The sequence below is a fragment of the Beta vulgaris genome, chromosome 9 (genome assembly GCF_026745355.1).
Source record: "Beta vulgaris subsp. vulgaris cultivar EL10 chromosome 9, EL10.2, whole genome shotgun sequence".
In the NCBI taxonomy this organism is placed as follows: Eukaryota; Viridiplantae; Streptophyta; class Magnoliopsida; order Caryophyllales; family Amaranthaceae; genus Beta; species Beta vulgaris.
The window spans coordinates 52,652,294-52,675,424 of NC_079210.1; the positions used below are offsets into that span (position 1 = coordinate 52,652,294).

At 36.6% G+C, this 23,131-nt stretch overlaps 3 protein-coding genes across 4 annotated transcripts; 1 reads left to right on the forward strand and 2 right to left on the reverse strand.

Moving 5' to 3' along the window:
- Nucleotides 1-1,060: 1,060 nt before the first annotated feature.
- Nucleotides 1,061-12,052, reverse strand: LOC104904720 (GATA transcription factor 19). Of its 2 annotated transcripts, XM_010693082.4 has the most exons (10): nt 11,525-12,049; nt 10,482-10,568; nt 10,261-10,394; nt 9,373-9,474; nt 9,091-9,205; nt 8,923-8,979; nt 8,612-8,680; nt 8,238-8,306; nt 6,069-6,149; nt 1,061-1,540 (listed from the first exon to the last, which is right to left on the reverse strand). In XM_010693082.4, exons 1-10 carry the CDS (start codon nt 11,783-11,785, stop codon nt 1,454-1,456), a joined length of 1,062 nt encoding a protein of 353 aa, XP_010691384.1. In that variant the 5' UTR covers nt 11,786-12,049; the 3' UTR covers nt 1,061-1,453. The 2 variants fall into 2 exon arrangements, with proteins under 2 accessions (XP_010691384.1, XP_048492323.1); XM_048636366.2 differs by lacking the exon at nt 9,373-9,474 and having other exon boundaries at nt 11,525-12,052.
- A 2,072-nt stretch (nt 12,053-14,124) lies between these two features.
- Nucleotides 14,125-15,972, forward strand: LOC104904722 (costars family protein). Its single transcript, XM_010693083.3, has 2 exons — nt 14,125-14,325; nt 15,518-15,972. The coding sequence occupies exons 1-2, from the start codon at nt 14,245-14,247 to the stop codon at nt 15,716-15,718; spliced, it is 282 nt and encodes a 93-aa protein (XP_010691385.1). The 5' UTR covers nt 14,125-14,244; the 3' UTR covers nt 15,719-15,972.
- Nucleotides 15,973-16,307: 335 nt separating this feature from the next.
- LOC104904723 (KH domain-containing protein HEN4) lies at nt 16,308-23,070 on the reverse strand. Its single transcript, XM_010693084.4, has 7 exons — nt 22,278-23,070; nt 20,138-21,145; nt 19,767-20,042; nt 17,946-18,239; nt 17,533-17,612; nt 16,775-16,886; nt 16,308-16,651 (listed from the first exon to the last, which is right to left on the reverse strand). Exons 1-7 carry the CDS (start codon nt 22,866-22,868, stop codon nt 16,514-16,516), a joined length of 2,499 nt encoding a protein of 832 aa, XP_010691386.1. The 5' UTR covers nt 22,869-23,070; the 3' UTR covers nt 16,308-16,513.
- Nucleotides 23,071-23,131: the final 61 nt, after the last annotated feature.

The window sequence follows — 23,131 nt, forward strand, 5'->3', positions numbered from 1 at the left end:
CCTTTTCGCTGACCAGTGCTAAAGTTACCCAGTAGTTACGAGTTCTTGAGACCGAGTTACTTGGTGCCTTAAGTGTAAGGTCCAAATTGGAAAACGATACTTCAGGCTGATTTCCGTGATGGCTCACAATTCGAGAACTCAGGAAGCTCTACAGACTTGGCAGTATGGTCCCGTAAATTTTGTTGCCTATGATTCAAGAAGAAAAGGATTGATGTCGGATGGTGAGTGAACAAATGGAAGGGAAAATTGATTTAGGGCATTTTGCTCAACAAAATATTATCGTAATCGTTATTATTTCATGCCTATTTCATTTTAACTTGGCAGAAAGTGGGGATAGCAAGATAGCATTTGATCATCACATTTGCATTCCACACTGCATAGCAAGTGTAAAATGATGGCAAATGGCCTAAATGCATCTTGCTTATTGTACTGGGAACCCCTGGGTTAGCTAATTTTTTTGAAATTTCAATGTTGTGAAGAAATACGGGATAGTCAAGTGCAACAAATCAAACCTGAGAAACGTGATTTTTTTTTCTAAATTTTGTTGATAATTTCATCTTAGACAGGTTAAATGAGTCAAACAAAACTGACATGTTTAGTAAAAAAGGTGGGGTTAAAGTTCCATTACTCATGCTAAATTAAACGGGTCCAGTTACATGAACTCACGTTCAATACCATACGATTAATTTGTCAGCTCTAGCTTCTGTTGAATACATAAAAGGAAAGTGGGGCATCTTGTTTGGGTTCCAAATTCCAATTAACTTTTTCTACTGTTCAGGTGAAAAAAATTTCTTCAAGGGGAACTTGCCAAACCTCAAATTTACACCATCTGTACCATTCTGGAAGCATATCAATCTGTAAGATTCACACCGATAGATAACTTCTGCGCATGCTGAGACCGTAGCACACGCCTTCACGGTCTTTTTCGAGCCTATTGTAGTTTCCGAAGTCCATTTAGTACTATTCAACATCTAGAAAAAGTGGAAACTAGGATTTGATGAAGACACAAGGCATTCTTCAATAGCATCCTGCGAACACTATTTTCAGAAAACAAACAAACTTCAAGACAGTACAGTGTTTGCACTACATTACATGTTCCTTGCACCGCAAGGCTACAAAAAAACTTGAGCTGAAAAACTTGTACAAAAAAGCTCGGTAACTTACAGGTTACACCTTGTACTTACGCATATCTTCGCTTTCTAACTTTTTACATAAAATCTAATGTTTGTATTGAGGGGAAGTAGCCTCCTCTTTACAAACAACAAATTCACAAGGTAAGCAACTGGCTCGATCTTGAATCCTTGACAAAATTCAACCTGGAAAATTTGCTTCCCGGTCCTGTAAGCTTTTGAGGTATAATTACTAATAATATACATGTACTGACTACTTTTGAAGTGCTTGTTACCGCAACGTGAATGAAAAATGTGTTGCAGCCTTCTCATATTAAGTTAAGTCAGTAGAAAGCTCCCATTGAATCATCAAAGCCTGAAGGAATCTCAAATTCTGTTCCTGAATCATTGGTAACTTCCTCTAGAGCCTCCTACAAAACATAAGCAACTTCATTAGGCTATTCACATCCATGAAAATGCATACACAGTTGCCAAGATGTGTAGTAAGGAACAAAAGCAACGAAAGCACCAGATTGTAGAAACACAAATTTCATGAAGTGTGTGTGCTTGAAAATAAGGATATCCAGAATTCACCTCTCATACATATAGCCACAAGGAACCCGTTGTGGAGGCAACCAGTTATATCACACTTCCTGACTACCACAAAAGAGTCCCCCACAGCTACAGAACATACATGACACGCAATTCCGTGTCTCTTTGATCTTTTTTTACTTTTTTTTTTTTTGAGAAGGGGGGGGGGGGGGGAACCTGCACACTATCTGTTATAATCCGAAATCTTTTCATAGGCACATACACCTGTCTAAATCCGATAAGCTGGTGATGCATTTCCACCTACACTCTATCCACATTAGCATTCTTGGTTATTAGTAATGTCTGGAAGATGCAGCTGAACCTCAAAGTTTGGAATTAAGTTGTGCTTTGAGACTATATAACCCCATGCCTTCAATTGAAGCGCATTCATAAAAAGAAATCAGCCTGACTCAACTGTCTCATTCCTTCTATTCAAGCGGGCCTTTTAGGAGCTTGATCCAAATATCCATAAAAGAGAGATCAGCTGGTCACTTCATTATAAAAACAAAAACCTTCAAGTACAGTCTGCAATCTAGAAGTCCCAAAAGCATGGAAAACTGGAAACCTAATGCCCCAGGTCTTTTGGCAATTAAAAAAAATATTAAAAAAGTAGATTAGACATCACAAGCTCAAGGCTACACTACAACTGCATCCACAGTCCAACAAGGACAGCTAGCACAGAATTACAAGACCTAAATTGCATCAGTACTGACCAGTGACCAACTCCTACCTTCTAGAAAGGGTGAAGGGAACTCCTCATGCACAGAACTAAATTAGAAGCTGCGTCGTCTATATCTCTTGTCAAAAAATTACATTACAAACTACCTCTTGCTACTAATGCATCACCCTTTAAGAATATTGCTATTGTGTTGGTCCCAAGTTCCACAAACAGCTGCAAAAAAGAAAATCCCACCGATTATAGTTTTATCATTCCCCCCCTGGAATCTTTTATGGCATGATTCACCTCAGGGTCAAATTGCCACAAAAATCTGTTGATCTTCAAGATACTAAGCAGCAACGGAATATTCAAAAAAAGCGACGCTGAATAGATTTCAACTCTAAACTGCACTGGCTGCAAATGGGATTACACGGACTTTCTTCCCCGTTTAATGTAGTTCCCACGTTTTCTAAGCTTTTCAAAGTCAACCTTTGACAGTTAATTTCCCTTAATATACATTACCTTAATCTGAGAGCTTTACCGTTACAGCTCCATCACTCTTGGGGGGGGGGGGATTTGGGTGGATGGAGATGCATTAATTGCGTTTACTTCTCTGTTAAAACAAAACATGTGCTTGTCATTCAAAAGATTATGTACTTATCTCTTAAAAAACTGTGTACTTATTAAAGTTTGTTCAGAAAATAAGGAAACTGAATAAGGGGCAGGGGGGAGTAGGTAAGGTTGGCTGAATAGGAGAAAATAGAAGGATTGTCATGTCTAAAATATTGGGAAAAAGATATTTGGAAGCACTTCTCATTTTAGAATTTCTCATTATAAGGCAATAGGAGTTCCCATAGATCGTGATGAGGCACAAAGATAGAGCACATCCATACACTACCATAAAACATTGAGCGTCAACATAGCCTAACTTAAAATATCTCCAAAGTCCTAATCTACCAATATAAGCTCTCCCTTGACCAAGGATATACTTTTAAATGGTTTCATATAACCCTAAGATGCATCCTTGTAGGTTTTCTTCTCTGGTCACAGGAAAGTTCCGAAAATGTGTATTATAGCCTTCAAATTTGTTAAATTCTTCACTTTTTCGGACATGAGAACCTTATACATTTTACTTCTTGTTGCACATCTTTGAAAGTTGAACTACCCTGCTTTATAGCTTTGCCTTCGTAGTTTTGGTTTCATTGCTTGCTTGACTTTTAATAGCTTGACCTCTTTAACATTGGCCTTGTCATGAATTTCATACATTGAATTCTTAGGAATGCACTATGTATCCATCATTGAACAATGCTATAATCCAATCCGACCAGAATTCACAAATGATTTCCAACACCAACCCTTGATTCCTCAAACCGAGTTGCTTGGGCCCTAAGCATGTTTCGCAAACGTGTAAAATAGGTATGAAACACAAGCATAGAGCACGACACCGCATTGTGCATATCACTAAACACAACTATTATCCCACATGAAATAGCTCAAGAGGCTCCCAATTACCACCTGTAACCCTATGATATGTTCGTAAATGGTCACCTATGACCCTAGAATGTTTTCCTTAAGGAAAACTTATCGGGTCTATGAAAGGTCCAAAAAATTGGGTATTGCCTCCGAAACAGGTAAATAGAGTACTTTTCTAAACCTTGGGATATTTTTCACCCAAGAGCTCCCCAAAGGTTTTGGGATACCTTTAGATGATTTTTTAAGTCGTGAGAACATCTACATTAACTTAAAAATACCATCAAGAGCTCCATTGTATCTTCCCCAGCCTCTTGCTCTTGCTCTTCTTTATTACCTCCACAAGCCTCTCAACACCACCCAATGAGCCTAGCTAACTTTCAAATCGAGGGCTATTATTTGAAACCCATAAAGGGCCTAAAAATGTGTATTTATAGCCTTCAAATTTGATTTCTTTAATACCAACGATGTTTTATGTTCAGGCCTTTCCCAAGGGCCTTAAGATGCCTTGAGATGATCTCCAGGTATGTGGAACTCTCTACATCGTCTTGAAATGTCTTTTACGGGCTTCAGTCTAAGATGTTCGACCCTGATATAGCTCCAAAGGCGACCATACGAAATGATTTCAAATGGTCTCTCATTAACTCAGAATGCATCCCATGGGTTATGTTGTCCATACCCCGAGCATGCCTCAAAGAGTGTATTATTTGCTCTTCTTGGGCCTTTTCAAAATACTCGGGGTTCCTTGATAAGACTCTAGAGTGGTTTGGACCCTCTACAATGTCTTAAAATGCATTCTACAAAAAAATTCCATCTTTCCAAATCAACCACAAAATAGCCCATGAGGTCACCATATGCCCGTTTAGGGCATGAAAATGATTTCAAATGGTTTTCCATGACCACAGGATGTACCCTTTGGATTTTGTTGCGTGGGTCCCAAAAATGCCTAAAAACATGTATTACAACCTTAAAATTTGGCTATTTTAAGGACACTTTTTTGAATTTTCCAGGCTGGCCATCTTTTCGCCCAAGACCTTCCCGAGTGCTTTAGGATGCCCTGGAATGATTCTTGTGTGGTTGGACTCTCAACATTGCCTTAAAAATACATTTTACAGCTTTTTTTTCATCTTTCCACTTTAATTCTAAATAGCTCTTAAGGCTACCATATTCCCGTTCTAAGGCATGGAAATGATTTCAAATGATTTCTAGTAACCCCAAAATGTAATTATATATTATTTTTTTTATATTTTTTAACAATATTTTTCCGGAAAGTTAACAGCCCAAGGCCCTCTGCGATCAAAATCGAAACTGTAGCCACTAGAAAAATAGAAGGCACTACTTGAGTATCATTGGCTGCTCCGCAAAGGGTAGGGAAGTCTAATCTCAAGGACTAAGATATAGGAAGTTCTTTGAAGAGTCCAAATTTGACACTCTTAGCAGCAAAATTTACTGGTATAGACCTACAGTATCACCTTTTTTTTCTGACGAGTACTAGATGTATCACCTAAATGGTGACAATAAGTCAATAACTGTTAAAAGTCAACTAAAGAAGGGAATCCAAAAGTAACGGATCTGACATTCTAAGTCAACTAAAGAAGAGAACCAAAAGACGAGTAACACAGTGAGCGAAACTGACAATTCAAGATAAAAACATCCTCTTCATTAAGTACACATTAGTTGGCCGCATTTCTTCATATATTCAGTTTCTTCTATGCAAATTTCTTTCTTAAGGGAGGTTAGGAAACGGAAATTTATAGGGAAAAAAAATCAATAATGATACTAGAAAAAAGCATTGTCTGATGAACCTCATCAGCATTTCCCTTTCTATCCTAAAGATTAAGAGACACCAACAGTTCTGACTTCTGACTATTAATTAACTCCAAATAGTCCCAACTTTATGAGTGTCTTCCCAAAGCAAAACCATATGACTTATATAACTTGTTAGAAAATGAACATGGTGATGGTCAAAAGGTCAAAGAAAAGAGAGCGAAGTGATATTCCTAATTTTGTTTACTATAGTTTACAGTTTACAAGCCATACCGAATATCTGGACTACTTTGAGAAAATACTCTTAAAGTTGGGACTCTGCAAGTTGATCAATAGTTGGAATTGTTGAAAGGTAAGGCATGTTTGGTATCAAATTTTCCAATGTAGAAGAATTACACTCAATGCAGCTTCTAACAGTCCAGCACGAGAAATTTTGTAGCAGGTTATCTTTCATTAAATGAATACAGAACTACCTGCTCAGTGACATTCACTGATCCAATCTGTAAGGAGCCTGCAGAATCATTTGTAATAGCTTCATCATTCTCCAGCAAATCCTGTGCAGAAACAAAAAAATGTTAGTCCTTGAAAACACAATGCCCAGCGAGGTTCAACAAAACTTGCTCTTCATCATTGTTCCACTTTTATATTTCAACATGCTCAAATTTTTACCAATTATTGTACTACATATAGTGATAATTATCAAGTTGGATATTGTTACATTCATCTCGATCCATTATATTCAGAAAATAAGCTTTTGATATCTTTGTAATACGTAACAAAGGTCCAAGGTGTGCATTGAAACTCGTGAAGAAGCATATGGAATAATTAAAAAGTATGCGGGGAGTATTATAATCATGATGCTACTACACCGAATGGTGGATCCTGTACATAATTATTAGGAAAACTACAGATAATAAAGGTATGATGATATCTTTAGGATATCATAGTATGTTAGGATAAATTATTATCTTAGGGAACACACATAATAGAATATAAGCTCTCATTATTTTCTCCCCCTCATAAACTTAACATGGTATCGGTCTATCGGAGCAGTCCAAAAATTTGGATTAATCTTTTACATTTCTGTATTATGTTCCTTGCTGGTGGGTTTTAGCAAAAAAATTCCACTGGCCGGATTTGTAAACCCCTCAAAAAGTAGATTTTTTTTTCTTTTAAACTTCTGGAGAACACGGCTTATTAGTTGTTTCTATGCGTGAGATTATCATCCCACTTCATTGGGATTTGTGACTTCAATTTTTTTGCGCTTTTATTTTTTGGAATCGGCGTTGACTTAGTATGCTTCTAATGGTTTCAACTTTCAATGGTGGCAGTTTGTCTGTCAAGTTCTATTTGCTGGCTAAGTCTTGCTACATGGCTTATTGCTTTTTGTTGAGTATTTCATGCCTTGGTGTGCGGGATGTGCTCTAGTTTTTCTTGTTTATTTAATCGAAGAAGAGTTCGGTAAAATTGGTTTATATATAAAAAAAAGAGAATTTATACTGGAAATCTTGTACACCTCAAGTATTAATTAAAGTGATTTTGCTAAACAACATAGACATCATAGGTTTGAAAAGACTAGCGTTCATGTTTTAACATTTGGTGGGTTAAAAAAGAATGGCGTTCTCATCAAAAATAAGAAAAAAATTACGGGTTCGAAAAGCGTTTTGTCGAAATATTTGATGAGTTCGAAAAGAATAATGTTCACATCAAGAACAAGAAGGAAAAAGTGGCGGGTTATGTGGGGAGTATTATAATCATGATGCTACTAAACCCAACGCTGATCCTGTACATAATGAAGAATAATAATTCAAACATCAAGTAACGAGTTAGTGTAACTCCTTCAAACCACTTATCATATTTGTTTTTAAGGTTTTATATGCTTCTTTTCTCGAAATTTAACTCACAATATCAAAGAGTATCAGTATTCTCTCTGTTCTGTTGTATTCTTCTTGGTTGCTTTTTCGAATTCAACTTTGAACCATTAATATCTTTAATAACATTTTCGTTAAAATAATGAAAAAATATTATTGAAAACACACATTCAAATAACTCTATCACGATCCAGCAAAAGAATGTCTACCATATATATTGGTATAATTTATAGTGAAAATTAGCTCAGTAAACCCTATTTATAGTGAAACCGATTGCTATCTTTTTCTCATTACTCTATGTGAACACATTAAAATAATATCAATGAAAAGCAGGTAAAGGAAATAATACTAGAACCCCAAACTAGATATACAAGCAACATGATAGGAAAATAATATTAAGGAAAAAGAAAACTTTTTTTTTTTGTAAAAGTACACGTAAACAGGAAATGAGCCTACACACTGTAAACAAACATTACAATATGCAGGGAATAGTTGGGAAAATAAAAAAACTAGAACAGCAGAACATTAAGGGAAAATGAGTGTTCAATGTCAAAAATCAAAATATGAGGAATGATATTAAGGTAAACGAGCTTCAAATGTGCAACCCCTGCTATGCAATGCTAATAGCTTTGCTAGCAAGCTAAAGTCGCTTCAATAGTTAGACCTTGCATCAACATATTTTTATATAATCAAGACATGCAAGACCATACCCCCCATGTACAAGCTAGTATCAAAACCGAAAAACCCAGATTTTCATATAAGAATTTGTACCTGCTCATTTTCTCTAGTTGAGGTTTTCCCTGATTCAGAAGCTACAGGCTTTGCCTCCTCTGGGCTTCTCTGCAATCAGATTATTGAAGTGAACTATGAGAGCCTTTCATGATATAGGACCTTTCAACCCTCTTATATGCAGAAACTTCTAGCCCCCTACATGTGTATATATTCATAGTCACACAAAATGTGTGGCGTATGAATTTCAACTAAAGTTGGTCATTCTACTGTTTTATATATTCACCGATTTACCAAACTACTACATAGAAATTAGAATAGGCAACACATACAACTAATACTATATAGAATAGGCCTTTTATCTATAAACTTGGCCAAATCCCTAACATCCGATATGAAATGGAGACACACATTACCTGCATTTCTTGATTAGCATAGGAAATGTCAGGCTCCATGGCTAGAGGCTTTACATCACTTTGAGTATCCTGCAAATGCAACATCATGAAAATTTAAGTGAATCCATCCTCAACAGCTACATATCTCAGTAGAATTTATGTGGCAATCAAACCCATTAATGACAATGCAATACAACACTAAGATTACAAATCCTAGTCTTTCAAATAGCTAACAATCAAAGCACACAAAATCACTGTCAATCCACGTTGCTCCACAAATTAAAGAAAAATAATCATCACTAAATAAAAAGCAGAAGCTGCAAACCACATACCGGATCACCCTGAAATGGTATGTTTCTCCCAACCTTGGAAAGATCTCTCAGCGTTCCCTGAAAATAAATGCAATTGTCTCAAGCTCTTAACTCCCTGATTATAATATCAATATATCACAAGTTTGTGACATCAGGTCATAAATAGATTGATAGAACTACAAAATCCACCTTATTAGCCCACATTAGCCCACAAGCATTGCAAAGAGTCCTCGGACCAGATGGACCTCGGCGCATAGCTGGTGTAGACTTCTCACTTGTTCCACAGTTCTGACAACTGCGTGGGCTGTTTTAAAAAGCATGCCACATAAGAGTTACTTACTAATAAGAAGTACAATACAGATTATGAAAATCAGTTTCCATTGACTAACACTTTGTCCGATCCCCACCCAACCCTCCATCCCCCACCCCGAAAAAAAAGGAGGGTATTTCAAGAAGTTATTTCAAACTTACACACATTCTGGAGGTGGTGTACCATCTATAGGATCCCAGTTTGCAGCAGCGAGTTTGTAGCGATCTTTCAATGAGACAAATTGTCCATTTTTGCGATGCATCCTAATCAAACATGATTGAGATTTGAGACCATAGTTTAGGATAGCATCAGAATGACAGATAAACAACATATGCCCAAGAAAAGCTTTTATACTGTTAAGAAGTTACAAGAAAATTGCCAGATAAAGTTATTAATAGCCACCAGGTCCGGCCTTTATTTTCCTTCAAGAAGCCCTGAAGTTAATAGGCCCACCAGAATCACACAGTTCAATTCATAAAGCAGGCAGGACAACCAAACTTTTCTTTGGTAAAAAACTGATAATTATCATATTGCATGCTTAGAAAGTGTACTGCCTCTGAATTCACAGATTCCAACATGAAGTAAGTCACGGACTCACTGTAATCAAGCAAGATTACCCCTAGCCCTCTTTCCATTAATTGCTATCAGGTGTGTTCAGGGGAGGGGTAGATATTGTAGAGAAGTTGAGCCTATGGGCAGGCAAAAGAATTCCTTATTCATTTTAATAGATGGTCCACACTCCACATTTCTATTTCTAAGTTCGATCTGCATGTCTCGTGAACAAAATATCCTCGTAGCTGCATATACCAAGAATACGTTCAGCCCAAGGACAAGTATGAACATTAAAACCAAGACACGAGTTCTAGGAGTAACAGAGAAACCACACACGAAATGTCTATGATATTGATTGAATACTTAAAAAGCCAACTCAATCTTGGTTCAAAGATTATGCCCAACATAAACCTCCTGAATGCAATAAACAACAGAACTAAATTCTTCTGTTTTCAGAGAGTACAAAGAAATAAACTCTTGATATAGGAAAGGATTACCTCTGAGCAACCTCTTTTCGGCATGTGTAACGAATTTTCTTATCAAAGCACCTTTCCTTCCTCTTTTCTCGAAATCTAACCAGAGATGCAATCCTATGAGAGATTTTTTGGCCACATGAAGGATCACCTAGTGTCTGCATCATTTTGCAAGCATGTAACCTCAATTAATATCAAGGGAAACAAACATACAATTGGCATAAACTCTCAAGCTTCAATTATACCATATTATGCTGCTGAAGTAAGAACTCTGATGTAGGCACACTACTTGACATGTCACACCCTCCCAAGAGTAATAAAACAGCTTGCACCTGTCAAAACCAAATTACAACAAAATTAAAAAATCGTATATTCAAACGGCAGCTTCCATAAGAATAAAAACACATGCTCAAAGTTGCAGAGATAACAATTAAAATGTCAGTCTGAAAACTGACAAATAGTAGCTAAAAGACAAGTAGACATACGAATTCAATCTGAAACTCAAATACTTGTAATAAACAGAAAAAAAAAAGCCTAATTTATTGAGGAACAAAGTACATTTCTAATTCACAAGTACACCTTTTGCAAATTCTGCTAATATATCTCTCAAATATCCAACTTCCATTAGCACTCACGTAGTCACGTATCGAGCTTCTAAAGCTCAATAAAGCTACCACGGTATAAGATACTAGAGTCCACTCCTACAAATTTCACCAGCCAACAGCTCCAATGAAATATATATGCATTTTATACCAAGCTATAAATTATAATAGGTGGATAATATAAATAAATTTATCACATAATATCAATGATCATACCAGCAAAAAAAAAATCCACAACAGCGTTTGACTAGCACCTAGCAACTTCAAAGCTAGTATATTGAGAAAAATCGAACATACTAATCTTACAAGTCAGTTCAGAAATCAAATTTTCACAATAAAATTCACACTATAAATCAATAATCCATGCAAAATCGTAATCCATTTTCTTAAGAACAAACTCCATTTCTTCAGAATAGACAATCGTATTCACAATCCACAAACATCAACACCGATTTCTGATTTTTGTCCATCAAATCATCACTATACGCTCTGTTCACATAAAAATTAACAAACAAAATAATAAAATTCCAACATTTCCCCTCAAATTCCAGTACATATTCTCCAGTTTCTCGTCGAATGCACTCGTATCACTATTCTACTCTCAATTGACATAATGACAATTTTCTTCCAGCACAAACCACAAAAAAAATTGAAAAAAAAAATTGAAAAAAAGTTAAGAAACTTGCCTTATCAGGAGTAACAGCAGGAAAAACATAGACTTCACCTTCAAATGCGATAGTAAGCTCACTCGTTCGTCTCCGAATCAACGATGAAGGAACAGAAGATGAAGGCGAGCACAATACTTCACCTCTATCCACATTACCAGGAATCGCTACGCTAACATGCGCGTCTTCGCCGGCGCTGAAATCGTCAGCGTCGACGTCATCTTCCGCCATTAGCGCGAGTTGATGATTGTGATCTTCAAAGTGTTTGTTTAAAACCTCCATTTTAGGAACATTCGGAAAGAATTTCTCTCTCTTCTGTAAAACCCTAATTCTCAGAATAAGGAGAAAAAATCAGTGGTGGTTTTGGAGAAGACGACGAGGAGAGAGAAAGAGAAAGTGGTGGGGAAGGGGTAAGTAACTAAAAATGGATAAAGATTTGAAGAGTTAGATTTTGTTTGCAGAGCTAAAGTCGCCTATAGAAGAGACCACATTCCAGGTTTTGAAGGGACAAATACAGATTTTTATTCAGCAGCACACTTCCTTTCTTTAAAGAAAAATGTTTTTTTTGGTTTAGTTTTTTCTGTGGGATTTTATGGCAGAAATTTAGGTTGACCAAACGTTTGACTCTTTTTATCCATGAACAAGGGTACAAGACATAAATTTGATAAACTAGTTCATTAAATAAAGTGTCTACTATGTGAATGATAGTTCTTTGATTTTAACTTTGTCAATTGCACTTTTAAAAAAATATTAAAAATTTAAATTGTTATCCAAAGTCATTTTTAGGCACCAATTTGGATTGGCGTGAGTGAGTAAGGGTCTCTCGTTCCTTAATCAAGTTCTCGGGTTCAAGTCTTGGGTATGGAAAAAATCTCAGCTATGAGGGATGTTGTCCTTTGAGGTACCCATGCAAACTCCCGCAAGAGATTAGTCCACTCGTCGAAAACGGTGGAAAACTCCTTGTAATAGGAATAAAAATTGGACTAAGGATGACCTAGGAAGAAGATTTTACACATGCCCAAATTGTGATACTGACACTAACACAAAAGGATGCAAGTAGCTTAGGTGGATTGATGAGGAAGACCCAATAAATTGGTAGAGAGATGTGGTATTGGGGCTTACAGAAGACAAGAAACAGCTAGCCGATGAAGTTGAGAAGCTTAGGAGACGACTGAAGGATCCAATTGTGCTTGCAAGAAAGAAGGATATATAGAAAATTATGTTGATGATGAAGAGGATAATGGTTACTTCTAGATTACAGTGTGAGGTTTGAGTGATTTGTGCTCTTGTAGTTGTATTAAAGAACTTGTGTTTTAATCTATTTTTGTATGTAAATTTGACGTTATATGATACTTCATCCGTTTCATTTTAACTGTTACACTTTGATATTTTACACTATTCACAAATTTCACTTTGACCATCACTTGTGATTTATAAGCAGATGAAAATATAGTCATGTGGGATCTTGTTAGATTCATCATAACATGTATTTTATTAATATTTATTTTTTTATAATTTTTACAAATACAAAACTGAAAATATATGTCCTCAAAGTTTTGCATTGACATACGTGAAAAGTGTAAGTGTGTAGATTAAAATGAAATGAAGGGAGTAATAATCGAAGTTAATAAGAAAGAATTTGCATAAAAGACAAATGTTTAGAGTATTAAAAAAGTGTTTTTTTCTTCTTAGGAGAGTCATTTGATAAGTATCAACTTGAACATACACTCACTAAACATTGTTACTTTTAAATTCTTAATTATCAGTATACACAATTATTAATTATTTTTTCATAATTCTATAAACAGTTTTTTGTGATAAATGAATTATATCGTCATATGAAAATTCATGAAGGAGTTATAATGAAAAAGGATTTCATAATAATCTACAAGTTGAATTGGGTCGTATTGAATTAACAACCCAAACAGTTTTGATAAACTTTTAGACCTACGAGTTTACGAGTAACTCAACTTGAAGTAAAATCCATTATTTTACCTATTTCACATTTTAATTAGTAATTGTTATATGTTCAATCTTTCTCTTACCACAATCAGGTCAGATCGGATCAAATTCAGGTCGACCTATTTATATAAACGGATCAGTCACCCCCAAACGTGATCCGAATCTGACTTGTTTATAAACTGGTTGACCTGAACCCAACCCGTTTAACATGAATTTAAAAAATTTCTTCCAAGATTCAAGAATAGGTGGACAAGTTCTCAAGGGTTAGAAATATATAAGAAAAAAATATATGATTTAATTGGGCGCGTTCAGCTCCAATAACTTTTATTAATAATTTATTAAGTCATTTTGTATAGTCTTCATGTCTCTTCTTCTATTTCTTTAGTACTTGAGACTGCAACAATAACTTCCATCTTCAATTACATGAATTAGGCTAATTTATGAGTTTCTTTTTCCCACTTTCTCTTTCTCACACTCTCTTTGTTCTTGAGTCTGATTTTAGAATTAATTTAAACGGGTTAGTTGAGTTATTTTCGGTTTGAAAGTTTCAACCTGAACTTAACTCATTTAATTTTCAGGTCGGGTTCAGATCTACCCATTTAGTTAAACAGGTTTATAACCACAATGACTAAACAAGTATTTATGGCCTAGTTTTCCATAGGAGTGGCCTAGCACGCACCATAACTTGTCGATCAACTTTTGTCTATCCTGTCTCTGTTACTCATTAGTAAGCAGATAGCCATAGAAAGAGAGAGACAGAGACTTTTCAAATTTCAATCATGAATGTTGAAGAAGAAGTTGGGAAGCTTCAAGAGGAAATCAAAAGGCTTGGTCAGATCCAAGAAGATGGATCTTATAAGGTCATAATCATCCCTTAATTTCTCTCAATCTTATCTAATTTTTTTTTGACATATTTCCCATTTTTGCATCTTATGCTCTTTAAGTTACAATCTTTCCTACAATTTGATCTTGTTCATTATAGTTATATTGGCAAATTTTGGAACTTTCAATAGATTATGCATCTAAATTTTGATCTGGGTAAATTGATCATTGATGTTGTTTATTCACTCATTTATCACATTCTTGGAGGGCTAATCTCGAAATGCAGGATTATACCAGAATTTGGTCACAGTTAATTTGTGAAATCATTGCAATTTAATTGAAAAATCAACCAGATGAGTAAAAGTAAAAAAAAGGCCTCTTAGTTTTTCACAGGTTTTCAGAGTTAAAGACTACCATTGATTAGGGAACTTTCTTAATTTTAGATTGGTGGTTAATTGTGCAAGTAATGCATGTTGTAGTTCACTAGACTACCAAGGATGTCTTGGCCTAGTGGTTAAGATTGCGGTGTTGTGGCCTGTGAACGATAGGTTATAGGTTCGGATCCCTTCTTCCTTTCTTTGTACTGCCTTCGTGGCTCATATCGATCAAAAAAAAAAAAAAATAGTCATTAGACTAATCTGATCTCAAGGGTCATAGTTAAACTATGCTACATCTGTGTTTGTTTTCTTACCTGTGGAAACATCAAGATTCAAGAGCCTCATTCCATGTCACATTGTTTTTACTCTTTACACTGCTTAAGGCAATTCAAAAGGACTGGAGGAACTCCTCGTTGGTCCGTCCTTATGATCAGAGTGAAAGGTCTAATTCCAGATGTTTGTTTTCAAAATTACCCTACATAATAGCTCTAAAAAGTTCAGTTCGCGGCCATTAAGGGTTAGTGAGTTACCCAAGATCAATTGAACTAAAATAAGTTCAATTATGTTCAGTCCAGGGCCAATAATTTCGGTTAAGTTTGGTGGCTATGGCTACTAAGTTCAAATAAGTGAAAATTAGGTGAAGAAAACACATCATGTGTGATAATAGAAGCAACTAATATCTTGATGAAGTCGCAAAGAGATGGCAAAACATAATATCTTGATGAACTCTAGTTCAAAGTACTATCTAAGAGTCTATACTTGGAATTCTTGACCTTCTTTTGCTATATGGATTCTCATAATTTTTTTCCAATTTAGGTTTGCCTGAAAACTTATATGATCCTTATATATATAGGTCACCTTCGGTGTCCTATTTAATGATGATCGATGTGCAAACATATTTGAAGCTCTTGTTGGAACATTAAGAGCTGCAAAGAAGAGAAAGATTTTAACATATGATGGAGAGCTTCTTCTACAAGGTGTCCATGACAATACAGTTATTACCATGAAACCTTCTGCAACAGCTTCTTCGACTGATGCAACAGAGAAGAGCTGATGAACTCGTGTTTTAGACTTCCAATTTCCGGCTGAGGATGAGCCCTGCAAGCTGCAATTATTCTCGCATTTGTATGATCTCTCTTTTTTCTCTTAATATGTATTTTTGTGCTTTTGGAGATATCACCTCGGGCTTTCTGAAGGTTATATCAGAAATCCACATTAATTTGTATGTGGGTGTACTCTTAGACTGGCCTAAATGTAATTTCTTAAAGCTATATCTATGCTAATTCTCTATATAGTTCAAATTTGTAATTCTCTCATACTTCTATTTGATTTAAAACCAATAATGTCATCTTCGAAGATCAAACAACAATACCACAAGTCCACAACTATAGTTCTAAAACCGGATCACGCATCCTGGGAAGGAAGGTGGATGTCCAACCACAAGAAACTCATAATCTATAACTATATGCATCACATTTATGCTGTCATGGGAAGAGAATAGAAATAAGCAATCGCAGTAGAAGATCTTGAAAAATTATGTGGAGGAATAGGACGACGTGACAACTAATTCTGGACTAGATGCCAGTAGCTAGACATAAATTATTCTTGAGGGAAACATTTAGAATGAGTTCTAAACATCTATGTATAGCTAAAATATCTGCATATATAGATAAAAAATAAATAGCTGCAAAATTAATGTTTACATGGTCAAAGAATCAGCTCTCTGCATTCCAAAATATACAATTCTTTGGATTTAATCTACGGTTTTTGGGAAATAGATCTAAATCTACATAGGTTACAACAAATTTGAATTAACTTAAATGAAAAATTACACAAGTTGAATAATTTGTCAGGATGACCCAGTAAGAATGAATGCGTGAAGGAGGCTTTGAGCTGCCTGGGTCTCATCAGGTGCCCCAGATATTACAACGGTCCTATGTGTCGCTCCAGGAAGAGCTTCATGCACAATAACTTGTGCACCAGATATCTGAGACAGTCCAATAAGAAAAAGAAACGAAGTAATAAGACACATAAATATCTCATGTAACAACGTTATGGCCCTATTAGTACTAGACAATCCTAAGTCATATACATAAAGTTGTGACTATACCTGTCGTATACGCGTTAGATTGCGCCCGTTCTCGCCATAGACTGAGCTGATAGCACTCTCAGGAACCGAGATCTCCACTTTTGTATTTGTGACAAAAGCTGGTCTATGTGGTCTGTCAAAAAAATTTACCGGTTAGTGAGTACAAAAAGTATTTACTAAAAATCAGTTAATGTATTCATTAATTACATGATCTTTGCTCTTCCATCATGTTATAAAGTTCCACAAACTAAAACCTTTTTCATATCCTCCCATCAGTATTGACAGCCGTACCTTATCTAAGGGTCATAACCTTGTAACTTCATGTATTGATTACATACCATTACCTCTATCAAAGGCGTTGAACGGGGCCAATCAATCGCAAGCATACTTATGTAAACAATTGCAAAGATTCCAGTTCCAATTTTCAGATCACAACACCTAAACCAGAAACACACCCCGACCCCAAAATTTCCTCCGTCGTGCTTTATCCGTAGAACATGAAGGAAGTGGAGACTGGAGAGGATCTAACTCCCTATGTATGCCTAGTTACATGTCATGGAGCAATATCCTCACAAATGTTGCAGCATGTTGATTGAAATGATATAACAAACAACAAAGATTAGTTGCTTTTATTTACAATAATCAGAACCACCCCGTATATATAAGTGGATAAAATCCCAACTTCCGAACATATTCAGCAGAATATGTTGAATATAAAATTTAAAGCCACTGCTAAACCTCAAAGAGATGAAAGCAGTCTGTAGTAGTAGATTACTAACCTGCCAAGATCTACTCCACCATTAGCAGAAGCCAAACCTCGGCCAAGATTCACAAAACTCCTAGGATTTACTCCAGCAGTCTGCAAGCACCGCAACATCATTTCAAATGGGAAGCAAAAGACTTCCTCTGTGTATTAATAGCTGCAACACTTACTCAAAAAAAGAAATTGCAATAATTGGAATTTCACGCTTGCTGACACACAACTTTGACCATTAATATTTTTGATCATCTATTAAGTTAATATTATAAAAAGTTCAAAATTTAAAAATATACATTAAGACTAATCAAGCATCATTTTACTTAGTAACACTTTGTACTGTAAGATGGAGGAACTGAAGAAGTACATCATAAGGGCAGAGAGGCGGAGAGAACAAAGAGCAAGGGAAAATAGAAAATAAAGCAGATCCCTTACCTCAGATGTTCGAAGGCCTACTGAAGGAGAATGTTCTGACACATGAGGACGCAGAGATGGATCCAAACCCTGCCTTAAAGTAGCTTGTCCATTTATAGACATAGATGTCATTGAAGAATGGCGCAAACTACTAGGTGTCATATCTCTGACACTTCCATGAATAGTAGTATCTGAAATTAATTTACCATTCCCGCTTCCCGAGGTGTTTGTGGTCTTACTTGTGAAAAGGTTATTTCGAAGCCTACTAGTTACATGATACAAAGCATCTTGTATGTTCACGAACTGCCCTGAGATCTGGGATATGAAAAAGCAATAAGGGAAATAAGAAAATTTCAACTTTCAGCTAACCTTTGATTCAAGATATGATAAAAAAACGGACACTGAAAAGAGATCATCCAAAGAAAGGATTACATCTAAATCAAGTAGCCACTATAGGTGTCAACACATGGTTGGCAGTAGAAGACACGAGAATAACTCAACCTAAAGTATACCACCAAAAAAAAACAACTAAAGGCAGAAGCTCATGTGTTTTGAAACGGATAAATCAGAATTAGCAGTATGAGGAGGGATGCTTACATCCAAATAACAAGAAACATTTTGTTCCCAGGCACTGAAGGGAATAAGGCATGTTTACACATATGCAAGAAAAGGATGAACATTATAGACTTCAAGCATTCAGATCTGAAAAGAAACCCCATATTCCTTTTCACTTGACTACAACCGTTTCCCCAGAAAAATATTGTCATCGTGGCAAGTTCTTATGACGCTCACCAGATCTTTTTCATTGTGCCAAAAAATTTGTAAGTTTCTAAAGTTGAATTGGATAACCATAAGCGTTCTTTCGTACTTATATTACTTCCAAAAAGCTTCACATCATGCACAAACAAAATCCTTTCAGGTGATGCAAGATCTGTTATATTATTGACAGCTCGTATCACAGACATCAAAGAAATGAACTCACATAGTAGCATCACCTTCCAAATGATAATGTACGAAACTATTCTAGCCTAGGAGTCAAAGTTAGCATCATACTAAACAGCAACGATTACCTGGAATTAATTGTGCCAGGCAAGCTTTCGGGAGATCCAAAAGGGATGAATTGCCAAATTGGTACAGGAAATTGAGGGTCCTGTAACTAATCGGTATAAAAAGGGGGTTGCTTGACAGATTGGCATTTAGGTATCACATTATCGAATTTCATTGCTCCTCAAAAACTATTAAGCAAGTACAAGGTTCAGCGCCATGGCACCCTGACCCATCATCATACACCATAACCATCACCAAGCATTATATAGGAAAGAACGCAAACTAAAAAGATCTTTCGAATCCTAGCCATAATAAGCAAGTGCTATCAGGAGTAATTCAGATGACTGTTAATTCTAAATTGTCATAGTAGGAAAATATACTCTCTAAGTCACAATCGCTATCATCGAATGTCCTTACCAGACCAATGCGTAGTATTCTGACGAGGTCCTTATAGTTACGAGAGATGAATAATCTGATATCAAAGCACATGAATGTCATAAGGCCACACAAACGGAAAACTCATCTGCAAAGCCCCTAAAAATTAATCATCTTTCATTTCAACCACCTTAATTTGAATACATGAATTGCCTTCAAAGGTAAAAGTATCCTATGTTTTTTATCTGAATAAACAACGACATTATTGACACACTTCACAAGAAATGACATTGATGGGATATCTCTCACTCTGTGCGTGCGTGCCTGTCTCTCATATTAGCAATACAATCCCCTCCATCATAATAAAGGCCAACACTTTGACTTTCAACTGTAGATTTTTTTTTAGAAAGGACATATTACCTCGACTACTTCGTCATCCTGTGCAACACACTTTGGCAAATGGTCTCCTTTAAGTATATGTATGCTAGCTCCAGTTGCCTTTCTCATCTCAGAAATTATAACACCTCCTTTACCCAACAAACAACCAGCTTGATTGGATGGGACTACAAGTCGTGCAGAGACTGAGGACCCCTTGTTCAAGCCTGTTTCGAGCCCCCTGTCTGCACCAGCCTCAACAGACCTAGAATAAACCAGAACAACAGCACGTTGTGCAGGAGGATTTCTTGAGTCCACATCCTACAAAAGTTCATGCAATGTAATCAGTGCACTGCATATTCAAACATATAAATTCTATCAAGCACTGAGACTACTAATACCAGCAACCAACAGACCTCTTTAGAAGAAATAGTGATTAATCGCTCATCACAATCAGCAACAGAAGATCCAACATTTATACTAGCCCCTGACTCTTCTTGAAGTGCTTTGATAATCGATCCTCCCCTTCCAATTACGCCACCCACTCTATCATTCGAACAAAGAATTTTAAAAACTACTTCTTGTTGTTGCAATTTTATGTCTGGGTTCTGAAGCCTATCAGGCTCAAACAACGACGACCTCCCCACTAAAGCAGGGCCAGAAGAGGTAGTTGCCACAGATAACGGCGTCTGATGAAGAGGAGGATCAGCACGAAATCCATATACTGATGACTGTGAATTAGATTGGGTACTTGGCCAATCAGGCTCAAACAGTGATGGTCTCCCCACCAAAGCAGGGCTATAAGAGGTAGTTGCCACAGATAACGGCATCTGATGAAGAGGAGGATCAGCAAGAAATCCATATACTGATGACTGTGAATTAGATTGGGTGGAAGGCCTATCAGGCTCAAACGATGACGGTCTCCCCACCAAAGCAGGGCTATAAGAGGTAGTTGCCACAGATAATGGCATCTGATGAAGAGGAGGATTAGCACGAAAATCATATACTGACGACTGTGAATTAGATTGGGTATGAAGCCTATCAGGCTCAAACGATGACGGCATTCCCACCATAGCAGGGCTATAAGAGGTAGTAGCCACAGATAACGGCGTCTGATGAAGAGGAGGATCAGCATGAAAATCATATACTGATGACTGTGAATTAGATCGGATACGAAGCCTATCAGGCTCAAACGATGACGGTCTTCCCACCAAAGCAGGACTATAAGAGGTAGTTACCACAGATGACGGCATCTGATGACGAGGAGGATCAGCACGAAACTCGTTTACTGAGGATTTTGAATTCAATTCTGAAGGTCTGCTCTCATTGTCCTTGATGCTCGACTTATCTGCTTGCCTGCATTCTTGAAGTTGGCCGCAAACACCAAGAAGAGCTTTTTCAACAGCCAATACATCCCCCTCAATCTGATTAAACAGGAAAAGAAAGACAGCTATAGTACTCATCACAAGATCACAATATAGATAGAATTAGAATAGCATGTAACTACTCTCTAGAACCCACTAAGTATTGGAAAAACATCATCTTTGCTTATCCATTAGATTACAGTCTAGTTCTTCATTTAAAAAAGCAGTTAATATAAGTCCTTTCAGGTTGTATCGCATTGGTCCCTGACTCCTGAACCCTGAGTGGTCGAATCTAGCAAAAATAAGGTCGAAGGACACAGTAGGATGACATCAACGACACATAAGTTATTTAATTGCATAATAAAGTAAAAGAAGTAAATATCTTATACTCCAAAAGAGTATAGTTTTTGGAAAAAATTATAGCCTTTCAAATAAGCTACTTATGCAAACACCTGACAGAGCTGCTAAAAGTACCTTAGTTTAGAGTACCTTAATCACCAAATACATCTAATTTCTAACAATTATTTTGAAATTAAAGTAGTATTTTGTTCAACTTATTACGACATAGTTCATATAAGTTTCAAATTTCAAAATCAGTTACTTAAGCCGTGTTCTTTTGGGAGAAACTGAACTAAAGTGAGCTGAGCTGAAACTAAACTAAAACCGTGCCCAAAAGAACAAAGCTTAAGTTTCAATAAGTTACAATAAGTCGAATAGAACAAATCCTAAAGTCGAAAGCCAAGGCAGTAAACAAGTAAATGAGACACATACATAAATAACATAATACACAACCTCAAAGCACAATACTTTGACATCTTAACCAAAACTTCCCCAAAATTATCTACTTCCTCCGTTTCTTTTCAGATGTTGCACTTTCTATTTCAGAATGTTTCAAGTTAGATATTACACTATCATTTTGGATAGTAATTTCTCTCTATCTATCTACACTCAAAAATTACCTAGGAGTCCGTGATTTTAAAAGTATAACATCTAAATCAAAACGAAAATTGCTACACCTACCAACCAGATAGACTACCCTCCGTTTCAATTATGCTAATTCGGACTCCACTAATTATTAATATCTATCTCTAGTGGTTAGATTACAAGTTTTTTCCCAACTGAAACCGAGGAAGTAAAAAATTCACACAACCACAGTTTACAAAATCAAAAAAATCACATAAAAAAAATTCACCTCAACCACTTCATGAGGAGAAGAAACACCAGGAGGCAATTTATCCCCTAACAAAACCCTAATTTTAGCACCACTCTCTCTCCTCAATTTCTCCACAGTCTTCCCACCTTTCCCAATGACTGATCCAGCTTGATTCTCCTCCACCAAAAGCCTACAAAACGCCGTCGTTACCTCTCCACTAATCTCCATCACTCTCTCGAAAACCCGAACTGCTGCCTCTTGCACTGCAGACACTTCCATCTCAAATTCAACATTTCCATGTAGCGAACTCATCTTCTTGATACGTATATTTGGTGCAACAATCACAATAACTCGGTCATCGGAACCGAGTTGAAGCGAGTCTTCAACTCGGATTTTTGACCCAGTGTTGAGTTGCAGGGTTTTAATTGAAGAACCAGATTTTCCAATGAAGCTGCTAATGAGTGACGCGTGGCAGAGCATACGGAGGGACGCGTGGCCGGCGGGGATAGGTAATGGTGGTGGTTGTGGTTTGGCGCGTTTGGTGGTGGTGGTGTTGGAGGAGAGAGAATTGGAGGAGTCAGACATGAGAGGACGTTTTGAAGGAGGAGAGAGAAAATTGTTGGCGGCCATTAATGAAGAGTTTTGGATGATTGGATGAGAAGGAAAAGAGGAAGGAAGTGAGGGTTTGGGTTGACTCGATTGACTGTTGTTGTTGTTGTTATTGATGATCAGAGTGTGACTTCATTCGTCGTCGTTGGCGTTCTCTGTCTTCTTTCGCTTAGATTTCTGGTTTGGGGATGATTTTTTGTTAGTTCGCCGTGTAGTTTTATTCTAATCGCAAAATTAGATCCCAAATTCAACTCGAAGCCCTACTCTTTTGAACTTATTTAGGC